Source organism: Rhipicephalus sanguineus, chromosome 3 (genome assembly GCF_013339695.2).
Source record: "Rhipicephalus sanguineus isolate Rsan-2018 chromosome 3, BIME_Rsan_1.4, whole genome shotgun sequence".
NCBI lineage: Eukaryota > Metazoa > Arthropoda > Arachnida > Ixodida > Ixodidae > Rhipicephalus > Rhipicephalus sanguineus.
The window spans coordinates 210531581-210543735 of record NC_051178.1 but is presented as its reverse complement, the minus strand read 5'-3'; the positions used below and the strand labels follow the sequence as shown (position 1 = coordinate 210543735).

At 46.5% G+C, this 12155-nt stretch overlaps 1 protein-coding gene across 1 annotated transcript in view; it reads right to left on the bottom strand.

Annotated features, from left to right (window-relative positions):
- The window catches only part of LOC119388215 (sodium-coupled monocarboxylate transporter 1-like), a 49092-nt gene that overhangs the window by 17839 nt on the left and 19098 nt on the right, over nucleotides 1-12155 (bottom strand). The window contains 7 exon segments of the mRNA XM_037655882.2: nucleotides 1153-1241; nucleotides 1578-1707; nucleotides 2256-2396; nucleotides 4641-4795; nucleotides 5550-5617; nucleotides 8507-8558; nucleotides 8644-8709. Of these exon segments, the coding sequence (XP_037511810.1) occupies nucleotides 1153-1241; nucleotides 1578-1707; nucleotides 2256-2396; nucleotides 4641-4795; nucleotides 5550-5617; nucleotides 8507-8558; nucleotides 8644-8709 (701 nt within the window).

The window sequence follows — 12155 nt, the reverse complement described above, 5'->3', positions numbered from 1 at the left end:
AGCGTCCATTAAACAGTCCTTGTCGAGAAAGTGGAGTGGCGAAGGGGTGCTTAGATTTTTTCGGAGGGTCGGCGCTGAGTGTGGCGCAGAGGACGGGCGCGAAGGACGGGTAGAGGACTACTCCGCCAGTAGTAGTACAGGTGAGGCTCTTTCGTGTGTCGGGTGAGGCCTTTTGTGTGTGGATCTGCGCGAGCACGCGGCAATGGGACGCGGCTTCTGTTGAAACACGAGCAAGAAGGTTGACGGCATGGAAGAAAGACTGCTGCACTTGACCCACATTGACTGGAAACCGCACGTCGCTCTTGATTAGTAGGTAGGAGCTTCGTGGCGGACGCGTGTAGCGCAGTGCTTGGCGTTCCTTGATTCCAGACAGCTGCGAAGCTGCGTCGAGCTTTTGTGCCAGCAAGGGTTCATCAGGTGACGAAGTAAGAGCTGGCTGACCGTATGTACGATGCGGTGGGCTTACAGCGTTGGCGATAGTTCGCTGCTCAGGCAATGCTTCTGGTGGTAACTGATCGGCATTCGAGGCGTTCGACGGGTATGTCGTTCGTGCACCTGGCAGAGAGGGATCCGTTGCTTCTGTGAGTTCAGTTCTTGTGTGGCCGTTGGGACTGGCACATCAGATGATGACGCAGGTGCTACATGACTCTGAGCATGCATTGATAGATGAACGCTGACGTCGGCGATCGCAGGTGTGGTAGACAAAGCTGTTGGCGTGAGGCGACACTCGTTCGCGGCACGTGACGTGCGTAGTGTCGTCTTAGGCGCCGCGTCGAAAGCGATGTCTTGCAATGGCTCTGTGGTTACCTGCGAGTTGATTGATGCCGTATAGCGTCAAAACCCCGTGGAATCGGACAGCTTGACTTGGCTTGTTTGAGCAGCATGGTTGTGACGGCTTGAGCTTCGAAACCAACGGTTAGCGCTGCAGGGAGTACGTGACGGGCACTCCCGTTTGCGGTAGCGCTAGCACGAAACCTCGAAGTCGGTCATATGCCTGTGGTCCTAGGGGAGGCACAACGCATCGCATCGCAGAGCATCGCATCGCAGAGCGCGCACATCACTTCGTTAAATCGGGTTTCATCTGTATTGTACTCTGGAATGGTACCCTCCCATATACCTGATGTGAACTGCTACAAATACCTTCAAGCTTACCTCAGAGCGCCGCTAAATATACCCGAAACAAATAGGCCAGGAATTCCGTGTAGGCTTCCCAGGATGTCCATTACATAGAGAGGAAGTAGCTAGAACAAAAGTTCAAGAAGTATGAGTTCACGTGCCTTAATGTTAGGAAAACATGGGACTTCATTAGCCAGCTAACTTCAGGCTATGGATTGTCGCGCTTAACCGCCTCTTCAAGCTACACAGGCATGTGCTGCACAAAAATTAAAAAAAAAATGCTTCTCCTGCAAAGGGATAGCCTGTTATATTTTTTGTGTAGATAAAGAATACAGTCTATACGAAGTCAATCAGAGTAACATTTAAATGAAAAATAGACTGTAAAAATTTGTTTATATCAGAAAAGTGCGTACGAACAGTATTTTCGTCACCTACAATAATAAATGCTTAGAACTGTTTACCTGGTCAGGAGCTGTCGCTTTCTTGGTGAGCAGCGGGTCGCAATCTTGGTACCTGGCGTACATGACGAGGCCGGCCAGCGCGCATATCAACATCAAAAACGCCAGGCCAGGAAGGTTGATCCAGATGGCTCTGTAACAGTAACAGCCAACGAGTGCTTGCGGTTTCACATGCTTACGGTCACATTTACCGGCTGAAAATTATACCGTTGGCCTCTGCACTGGCATGCCTCGAATAGAAATAAGCTTCACCGGAGATGTAACTATAGTTCTATCTCACGTTGTTTCTCGTCACGTATGTCTGCACGTAACTTCTGTGCACGTCCATGCTATTGCGATGCCACTGATGTGCGTGGGCCATGTGCTCCAGAAAGTGGGTCAAACTGCTCGAGCGTATTAGAGATGCGAGTTGGGCTGGTTGGTGCGAATTAGACTTCGGATATAACTAATTAGCGCAAAAAAAAAGATGCAAGTAGAAGAAAACAGGCAGGACGCGTTCTGTCTGTTTTCTTCAACTTGTCGTTTGTCTTTCTTGCGCTAATTAGCTTGTGCCGGAGCCAGCGCAACCATTTGGCGAAATCAGGCTTATAAATAAAACACGCGAAGTTATCAGCAATTACAGCAAGCGCCACAGGCTACGTAAATCTTCATAAACGAACAAGGATAGTCCGTCGAACTCACATTCGCGCGCCCTTGACGGTGGACACGGTGAGGTATCGCTGGACCATCGCTTGGCTGACTGCGTACACCGACATCCAAGTGAAGAAGCAGCCGATGATGAGGCCCCACACGGTGTGCCTCTCAGTCGGGTCTAAGCTGAAGCTGGCGGGCAAGAAAGCGCCCAGCAGGAAGTTAGCGAAGCGCCAAACCAGCAATTAGAACAAGTGTTCCATCAGATATTGTACACGTGATACAGAGCATTTTCAGCACAAACGGGAACATACAGAATGTGTCGAGAGCGCCAAAGGCATGCGGCACCATATTAATGCACTTTGGCTTTTCGGCAAATAGGTTACGATATAAAGTGCCAGTAAAATTGCTGTATGAAATCTATTTTTTGGCGCAAGGAATAAAACGTTCGCAGGGTCTGCTGGAAACTTATAGAGCAGAAATGAAAACAGTCGGCATTCAAAATGGGTGACAGTTCTGCGAAGTTGCTATATATTTTATATCGGCTCAGAAATAACGTAACCATAAAGTGTAATAAATCAGGTGATTGGTAGCGAGACATCAGTGTGCTAAACAAATTGGCTAAATATTCGCTACTTTAACACAAATGCAATTTCCTGAGGTATTGCCTCAATGTTTCGGTATCTGCGATAAGTTACTTTTACTTAAATCACTGGTTCTCATCCATGGATGTTTCGGGGACCCCTTGTGTACTGGTGGAAGCGATGAGGGACCTCTTCCAGTGCAAGGAAAGAAAGGGCAGCGTGAAAGAGGTGCCTTTTATTTCTCCCTGACGAAGAATGGTGAATCTGAAAGTGTCACGCCGTTTCGATCTCAACAGCTTGCCACTAAGTTGTGCGGTCTGCAGCCACATTAAACCTGTTTCTAGCTATGCTCGCTCTTCAAATATGCAAGCCTAGAAAAAAGTATACTCGCATGCATATGTCGTAGAAAACTGCAACAAAAGCATTACAACCATCTCACGAAGAAGGGGAAATATAGATCAGCTCCGCCGCAATGCAATATCGTTATGCGGTGAAGCATACCAAAATTTAGAAGGGGCCGCTGTCAAGGACATAGTGCGCCTCCACGCGTTTTTTTTTTCTTTTTTTTTTTGATGATGGGCTTTGCGGACACCCGAAAAGGCCTTCGCGGACCCCCATTTGAGAACCACTGACTTGAATAATACTAAAACACCAAGTCCACATTTATTTTTCTCGCAGGTAGTTGTGCTCAGATATTGAAAAAGGAAAAAAAAAAAAAAGAAGAAACAGCTGGTTTACTTTTTTTTTTATCGAACAGGATCGTATATAAATGACATTAGTCGGAGATTTGCACAAAACACCAGCCTGCTGAAGATAAAGGGAGAATAGGTAAAAGAAGGGCATCTACGTACTGCCCGTTTGTAATGTAATTTCGAGTGAATGGATGTTTCTGTTAGTTACACGAATATTATTGTGGAACGATTTAGATTCAGCAAAGTAAAAAGTTGGGCGAGTTGGTGTTGGTTCATGATAAAGAGAGGGGCGCGATACTACGGCACACATAGAGAAAGAAGGACATAAGATTAACATAAAACTCGGAGTTGAATGAAGTCGAGAAGGCTTTGTACTTATATTAAATTGATTTGTTTTGTTCTTAAAAGGACTCTAAAGACGATTTTTCTCGTATTAGCAAATTACTCTTTCGCGATACTAAAACTACCGCGCTTGCTGCGAGAAGACGCTTGGCAAGTGAGGAAACGCGCAAAAAGAAAGTGCGGGTGGCGACGCCACATTGAAGTTCCCGCACCAGTCACCGTGACGTCACAGATTTTGACAGTATCTACTAAGGCCTACGTAGCTCCTAATCAGCAAGAATGAAGTACATTATCTTCAGAGGGAGCCAGGGACCTAACATACCCAGTTTCAGGAAATTTCGTTGAGCCAATAAGGCTAGAATACGACAAAAAAAAAAAACACTTTAAAATTTGTGACGTCACCATCGGAGATTTTGGCGGGAAATTTAAAAGTGATACTATCGACATTGATTGTCTCGCCTATTAATTAACCTATGGTGGTGAAATTAACGACACTAAAGTTTCCAGAGTACAATCTATCAGTCTAAACTAAATTATTGCTTCACTTTAGTGTCCCTTTAGTAGTACAGGAGGTTCCCTACAGTGCAGAGCTTTCAGACCTTCTCGTGTGTATTTTGAACACGTGTGCTTATACTTGAGCCTGTTCTTAGTCTGCGTTCGCATTGTGCAGAACTATAAGCTTTTTAGACGGCGAAAAAAAAAATGAAATAAAAACGTGGGAAGCGATAGCACTGGCAGCTGTTGTTATTTTTAGGAGGAGGCCACTGGGACGATGACTTAGAGCCGTCGGACAATGTTTATAGAAGAACTGGACTCACTTGAAGAATTCGACTCGGTTTCCGTCGGAGGCCCTGTTGTAGACGACCTTCATGCCGCCGATGTCGTATGCCCCGCGGATGGCGATCATCAGCATCGAGCCGAACATGAGGCATATTTGGAACACGTCCGTCCACACGACAGCTTTCATTCCTCCCTAAAGGAAGGCAAGATTGCAGTGTGAAGCCTCGGGATAAGCATTAACGCATTTATCCCTCGCTTATCCCGACTGACTAAAAACGACCTCAAAACTCTGCACAGTTTTCCCCGGCCAATGCAACTCGTCTTGGTATTATTGATGCCTCAGAATCATGATTGCAAACGAGAACGAATAAGCACACTGATGAAGCGCAGTGTGTGTGATGTGTCTGGCTCTTGCACATTTCGATATACAAATATGAGTCAAGAAAGAGGGACGTAGACTACCTCATTTCTTGAAATCACCCCTGCTCTTATCCCTGTTTCTGAATGCTGCCGAGAGATTAAGATGAAAAATACAACTTTTCTTTTTTCCTTCTCGTCATCATCGATCTTCTTGCCGATCGAGTATCAAAGGAAAAGCAAAATCAGAAGCAATCTAATCGTGGCACATATATAAATCGCATAGTTTGAAATTGTATTGACTGATAAAAAAACAGAAAATAAAAGCTGTCTGTAGTTGACGCTTGAAATGGCAAAAAGCAAGAACGAGGATATGTGTTTCCGAATTCTTGACCAATTGCAACCTCCCTTTATCTCTCGAAAATCTCCCAGCGACGCGACTAGCCGCGTGATCACGACTGAGACAGAGTTTGATTGCACCCTGCCCGAGAAACAAAAAAAAACAGAAAAAAAACACGGTATTCAGCCACTTGTGTCTCAGCTCACGTTAACGCTTCAACAGCATGCTAATCAAGGCCGCGCATACTCACAATGCTTGTGTAGAAGGTGCATACAATGCCTATGGAAAGCACCGACGTCCATACGCTGATTCCCGTCACTGCAGGAAGGGAGAACGACAGCTGTCACGAACATGAGCACCGACTCCTATTCGTAACAAATGATCTGTCTTTGACACGGCTGACTTATATCGGAAGTGCTCTTTCCACTGTGTATCTGGCGTCTGTCTATAGGGAACCCCCATTTCGAGGCACCGCTTGTTTGTCACTGCATCGTCCTCGATGCATGACACGTATCGACGATTGCGTGGTTATAGCGTCTAGATTTTTATCGCCGGATGGAAGGAAGGCGCGGGTAACCGAGCTTTCAAGGTGAACACATTTTTCGCAGTCAGCACGTTTGTGCAAATGTCGGAGACAGTCGCATGACCAAGCAGAGATCTGTATGACCGAGTGCACGCGATTGTGCATGGATGAGTGCCGTTAGAGGAAAACAGAAAACTGAATATAGATTCTGTTTCTAGAAGCGAATGCACATACCGTATACACAATCGACATACCCAATATCCTTCGCGACCGTATTCGCGTGGCCCCTAATGCGACGGCCGCATGCAACGTATTTCTGAAGTATCACCAAGTTTAATTTGTGTAGCGGTATTCTCGTTAGTAACAACAGTTTCATTGAATCCGATATAGTGGCCACTTTAGGTGGCCATCACGTAGAGCACCTTTGCGGCCTACATCGGGGAGCGCAAGACTTAGCGCAACGCAACGCAACGAAATCGAAACGCAATCTTCGCAACGAAAACAAGACAGAGAGTGCTGCTCTGCTAGATCGCGTAGATTGAGCCTTAGCTTGTTGTACCTTAGTTCTTACTGGCAGACGTTTAGCTCAAGGGCATGTCCTCTAACGAGAATGTGTCAAGTTTTGTACTGATGTTGGTATTATGGCATTTTAAACGTGGTAACATCTACACATGTGCACATTTACACGTGTTGATCGTTAACGGTGCCTTTGCACTAGCAGCGGTGATATAACGTGCATGATGCGATATGAGGTCTCAAGCCTACACCATGCAGTAGTAAGCTTGACAAAAACGAACAGCATTTAACTACAGCGACGTACGTTGTGTTGCCTTATTAGCGTGTGTAAAACATGGCACCTGGATCGAAGTACACGTTGCTGCTCAGCATAAGATGCCACACTGATATTTAGCAGTACAGTCGACCAAACATGTGTTTTTCTTGCCATTTTTTCTGCTAAAAATCTTAGCCTATGTAAAAATATCAGGACGGTCCCGCTGAGAGAAGTTGCTACTTGTAGTCTGTAGGGCATTATGCAGTGTTTCCAGCGCTTCATTTTTCTAGCAGCGTTGCATGTGTCTCTTTCCTTCATGACCGAATGACATAGCCTTATTTTATTTTATCGCGGTTGAAAGGCGGAAGAGAAACTTAGGCTTTTCTTCGCAGCAGCGTGGGTGTCATAAAATCGGACTCGTACGTAACAACTTGCATTCAGATAATTACTAGTGATCAATTGCGTGCTTTGAGGGCCTTCCAGCTAGATAATCGATCAAGTTTTCGCTAGGGAATGCCCATTTAACACCTAACCAGTTACATTACCGAAGATATTCTATAACATGCAACGCAAGCTTTAACACTTCAGCTCGGCGAGAAATACACTTGAGCACCCACAGTGGTGTCTCGGGCATCCTCCCGCTCAGATTGCCTTCGTCTTCGTAGCGCTTACCGACCGTTGTGATATTTTAGCTAATTAAATAGGGGCTTTCATGACTCGGTAGCGATGGCCACCTCAGGTTTTCATTAGCCCTACAGAGAGTGCCTTCTTCGAGTTATAGCAGCTGAAATGAGCTGTGCATCATAGAGGACCAGACGCCAGCATCGCGGCAATGTAGTCCCAGTCGTATGTGCCAAGGTTTTCGTACGTTACAACACCGGCCTTCCCTCCAGCGCGCGCAAAGGACGAGCTTTCAGTGTCGCTAGCCGCTGCTAAACGAACAGCCAACATGAGCGGCAAAACTTTTGAAACGCTGTTGTTGATGGAGATGAACTGTGTATGAAGGACGCCACAGTTCACATCGAATCAGTAAGGCCAGATCGTTCTCTTTACTTCATTTGTATTTTAGCAAACCCCGGAAGAAAGTTAATTATATTTCATTAATTCACCAATTACATTCTTCGGACCTTTAATTGATCACTGTAACCGAACATATTACTGAAGGAATGAACGAAAGAATGAGAATGGATCGAGGCGCCTATTTTTTTTGTTAGACGCAACCATACGAAGCCAGCAGATGGGGAAGAAAAGAAAGGAGCGGGGGGGGGGGGGGGGGGGGGTTATGCGTGGCTTTGAACTGTGTAGACTGCGGGATCAAGAGCAAATGAATTGTAGCACACGAAAAAAGCGCCGCCGTTGGGAAACAGACCCGCAATCTTTGCAAGCTAGCAATTGCAATCTTAATTAATTACTTCTGCCTGTAACCTATAAAAGTGAGTAAATGTCAATAATAATTCAAACAAAAGTTGCTTTATAATGTTAGTTTTCTTTAGAAATAAATCTTATATAAAAATTACGGGTGAATCACGTGGAGCAGCTGCGTCACCATACTTAATACGTCAGAACATCACCCACCCACATACTCACAATGTGCGCGCGCGGCAAAAGATACTACGGGATCGAGCCGCACCGAAAACTAATCTGGGCTATACCGTGAGAACCGGCTATGTGCACGCTATTTACAACTGCCAACAGGGGCGTAGCCAGAATTTTTTTTCGGGGGAGGGGGGGGGGGGGTTCATTCATACCTTATGTATGTTCGTGCGTGCGTTTTTATGTGTGCGTGTAGATATACGCAAGCAAAACTAAAAAATTTCGGGGGGGGGGGGGGGCAATCCCCCCTTGGCTACGCCCCTGACTGCCAACGTATGTCCTTGCGCTTTGTAATTGTGCTTTCGTTAGTGATACTCACCTTGGGAAAGTGCAAGTGCCGGTGCGTAAAGCACAATTGCCATATATATGAGCTGCGGAAGAGGAAACGATAAAGAACGTGTAAAAAGAACGCTCACATTTAGTCTAAGAGACAGCCGCAAAAGACAGTGCACTCACCATTTGTAAGGAGAACGTTATGCACCCCATGGCTCGAATAACGTGGTTGAAGCGGAGCTCCAGATACTTCGCCATGGAAGACACAGAGAGAACGGCGATACATCAGAATGCATGGACACTTGACAGCAAGTTTTGGCATACAAAGAAACACAGCAGCCCATAGAGATGAAAATTGGTGAATACGGGGTGTGGCCGGAGCCGACGTTTCGACAAGCGGACTTGTCTTCTTCGAGGCTGACAAGTCCTCCGCTGGTCGAAACGTCGGCTCCGGCCACACCCCGTGTTCACCAATTTTTCATTCTCTTCGTGTTTCCATCTTCCCCTGAACTTGTGCCTTTTTTGGATATAGCAGCCCATAGCCACTGATACTGAAATGACGCCGCGGCTTCAATGAGAAGCTTCTGAGCATCAAATTAAAGCTTGAACCTTTGCTCTTGCATTGACCGGTGATGCAGTTCACGCGCTATATGTTCTTAAAATGAGTCCTGCAGCCAGGTAAAAGGAGCCTGTTACTAAAGTGACCATTTTCTTTCTCACTTTCCCTGATTTTCCCGATGGGATATCTCCCCTCGGATAGCACAGTGGGTGCGAGAGGGTGGAGACAAATTGTTTTCGCTGTAGTTGATACTTCGCGGTAGAGGAATAGAAGCGGTAGTACAATTGAATTTAATACGAGGCTCGGTCGAGCGCCGACTTTTCTTTGCCCTTGTCTTGTGTCTGCCGCCACGAATGGAGACGACACTCGTATCTGTGTTCTCCTCTGTTTGTGAACATGAACCTGATATGCGCTCGGTGGAATTCATACAGTGCCGATCGGTGCTCACGCAGGTGGCCGCTCTGTAGTTTTCATTCCATCGTCTTCGTTGCACCGCTCGCCCCTCCGTGAATGAGACATGCGCGTCTGCACTGGCATTTGAAGTGAAACGGCCTATTTTTTTTTTACTGTTTCTGTTTTTCCTTGCTTTAGCAACTGTTTTGCGTTGTCTTAAACTTGCTCAACAGAGCAATATAATACAATTTGGAAGGTAGAAAAATTAATGTGGCGGACTCAAATATTACTGCCAGCTTGTAGCAGTGTCTCGCTATTCTTTTCTGTAGTTCAGAAATAGCGGGTTCGATTCCCGCCCAACTTTCTTCGACAGTGGAATGCGAGGAAGAACGCTGGCGTGCCGACGTTTTTGAACAGCTCAGTGAACGAAGCACAGGGAAGGCTAACTCGAAGCTCGAGTGTACGAGTTCTCCGAGGCGAAAAAAGACCATAAATTACGCACGATGCTTTCTACCGCCGTAAACATAGTGGCCAATGATAAGGTAGGAGCACAATCGTGCATTTTTTGTCCTTAACGTGTGTCAATTCAGGGTAGTCCTTTTTATAGCTGGCAGTCGGTGTGCAAGCATAAAGATGTCCCGGTGTGTATATACCCACTGGGAAATACGTACGAAAAAGCCGCGTTTCACCTCGAGTGGCAATGCGCGTAGTGGCGAAGCCGTTCTTTCCTGCGCGGAGCACACGTGCGAACGTGCAGTCAAAGAAAACACGAGGCCGGATCTTGTGGCAAGAGCTTCAGTGCAATCTTCTATATAGTATTCGCGCGAACCTTCACGGTTGCGTGCAGCCGCTGACCGGTTTGTCTCTTTGCAGTCTCGACTCTCTCTCTTTCGCGTCTGCAGCTGCTGTTCGGCACTTACAACCGGTTCACGCACGAGTTACGCACTAGCGCCGTTTGTCTGCACTAAGGCCTGAAAGTACGGTGCAGCGTAGCGAAATCTAGAGTTGTAGCTAGTCAATATCTAATATTCCAGAGAATAGCAAGTGTTCCCAGCAACGCTAAAAATAAATATGTAAACAATACGTATGCCTGCGTATGACTAAAAGCTAACGGTCAAAAAGCGATGCGAGTGATCCTCACGGCGACTGCACATATATAACAACCTCACAGCTTGTGTATGACGCCGTCTGCTGTGCAGACGACTTCGAGTGGGCAGTTCTTTTTGCAAAGGCTTAATTGTAGGAACGAAATCTAGTCGCGAGCCCGACGGTAACCTCGACGTTCTTTAGCGTGTTTGTTAACGAATGCGAGCAGTTGAGTTGTGCTCATCGTCATTGTTGCCTTTTCACCCATAAATAAGGCCATAACAATCACCCTTTTCTTGTTTTGTCGACCAGTTCGCGCGAGAACATTTCTACCATGTTCATACGTGCGGGTGCTCGTTCGTGTTTAATGACATCTGACAAAGACAGGGATGGAAATTACTGGCACCGAAGTAACATGCGGCACCGCCAGTGCGACGGCCTTGCCGCGCCGCACACTGAACCAGTGTTCATCGCACAATTTCACGTCTCCTTCGCAACTGCCGAACCAAACGCGTCTCCTAAGACCGCGCTTCCTTCACTGGCTACCCAGGTTATTTTTACTCTCTCTCTCTGGTCTGTTCACCTCCTCCGGCACGTGGCGTTCTCGGCTTGACCTTCGGAGGCGCTTCACTTTGTGTGGCCGCTCATTCCATCGCATAAGTTCCCCTTATTTAATCACATTAGCCTAAAAGTACATATTTATATTCTGATGTCTTACTTTCCAAACGCACGATTTTATTATGAAGCACGCCGTTTAGTGGGAACTCCGGGCCAATTTTGACCAACTGGGGTTCTCTTATGTACACCTAAATCCAAGCACACGAGTGCTCTTGTTTCGCCCCCCATCAAAGTGCTAAGCAACGAGCGCCGGCCGGGCTACCGGAACCAAGTCCTTAAAAGCTCGCTTAGGTTGCAGGGCAAGCGATGCTTCTTTTAGCGGAATCACGACGAGTTTCATAATGAGTTGCGTAAACGAAAGTGGCACTTGAACTGGTACAGCGCATCGCCGAAAACAAGGGAAGAAAGGGCCGAGCCGGCAAGCAGAAAAGGACAGAGCGCTCGGTCCTCCTTTCGGCCGAGGGCTCGGCCCTTTGTTCTCTTTTTTTCCCGTCATGCGCAGTACCAGTTCATGTACGACAACCCAACTTGCCCAATCTTTAACACTTGTCGAAACTGGCAACTATGGAGGTTATCTGCGGTCACCATAAAAATAAACTGCTTATATAGTATATATGGAAACTGTTCCTGCATATACTAGTTTCAGTTTATTAATATAAGTTCAACATAGAAGAATTGATTGGAGATATTATGCAGACGAGGGTCCCAAAGTCTAGTGAATGCAGCTGACAATTGAAAATAGGAATATCAGGCGATGTGTCGACGCTGAAGAAATATTTGAATTTTACTCGGAAGCAGCGATCCGCCGGCTTTTCATGCCGACTCAGTGGTGTAGGCAGAAAGTAATTTCGGTGGAGGCAAGTCCTTAATTCGAAGTGACGACAGCACAGGCAAGTGTGATCGAGTGTCATTTTGCGCTCTGTGCTGCAAAGAAATTTCGGGAGGGGCACGTACCCGGTGTGCCACCCCCTGGTTACGCCACTGTGCTTACTGTACGCACTTTCGAACTAGCTAAAACTAAAATTAGCGTAGGCGTCGA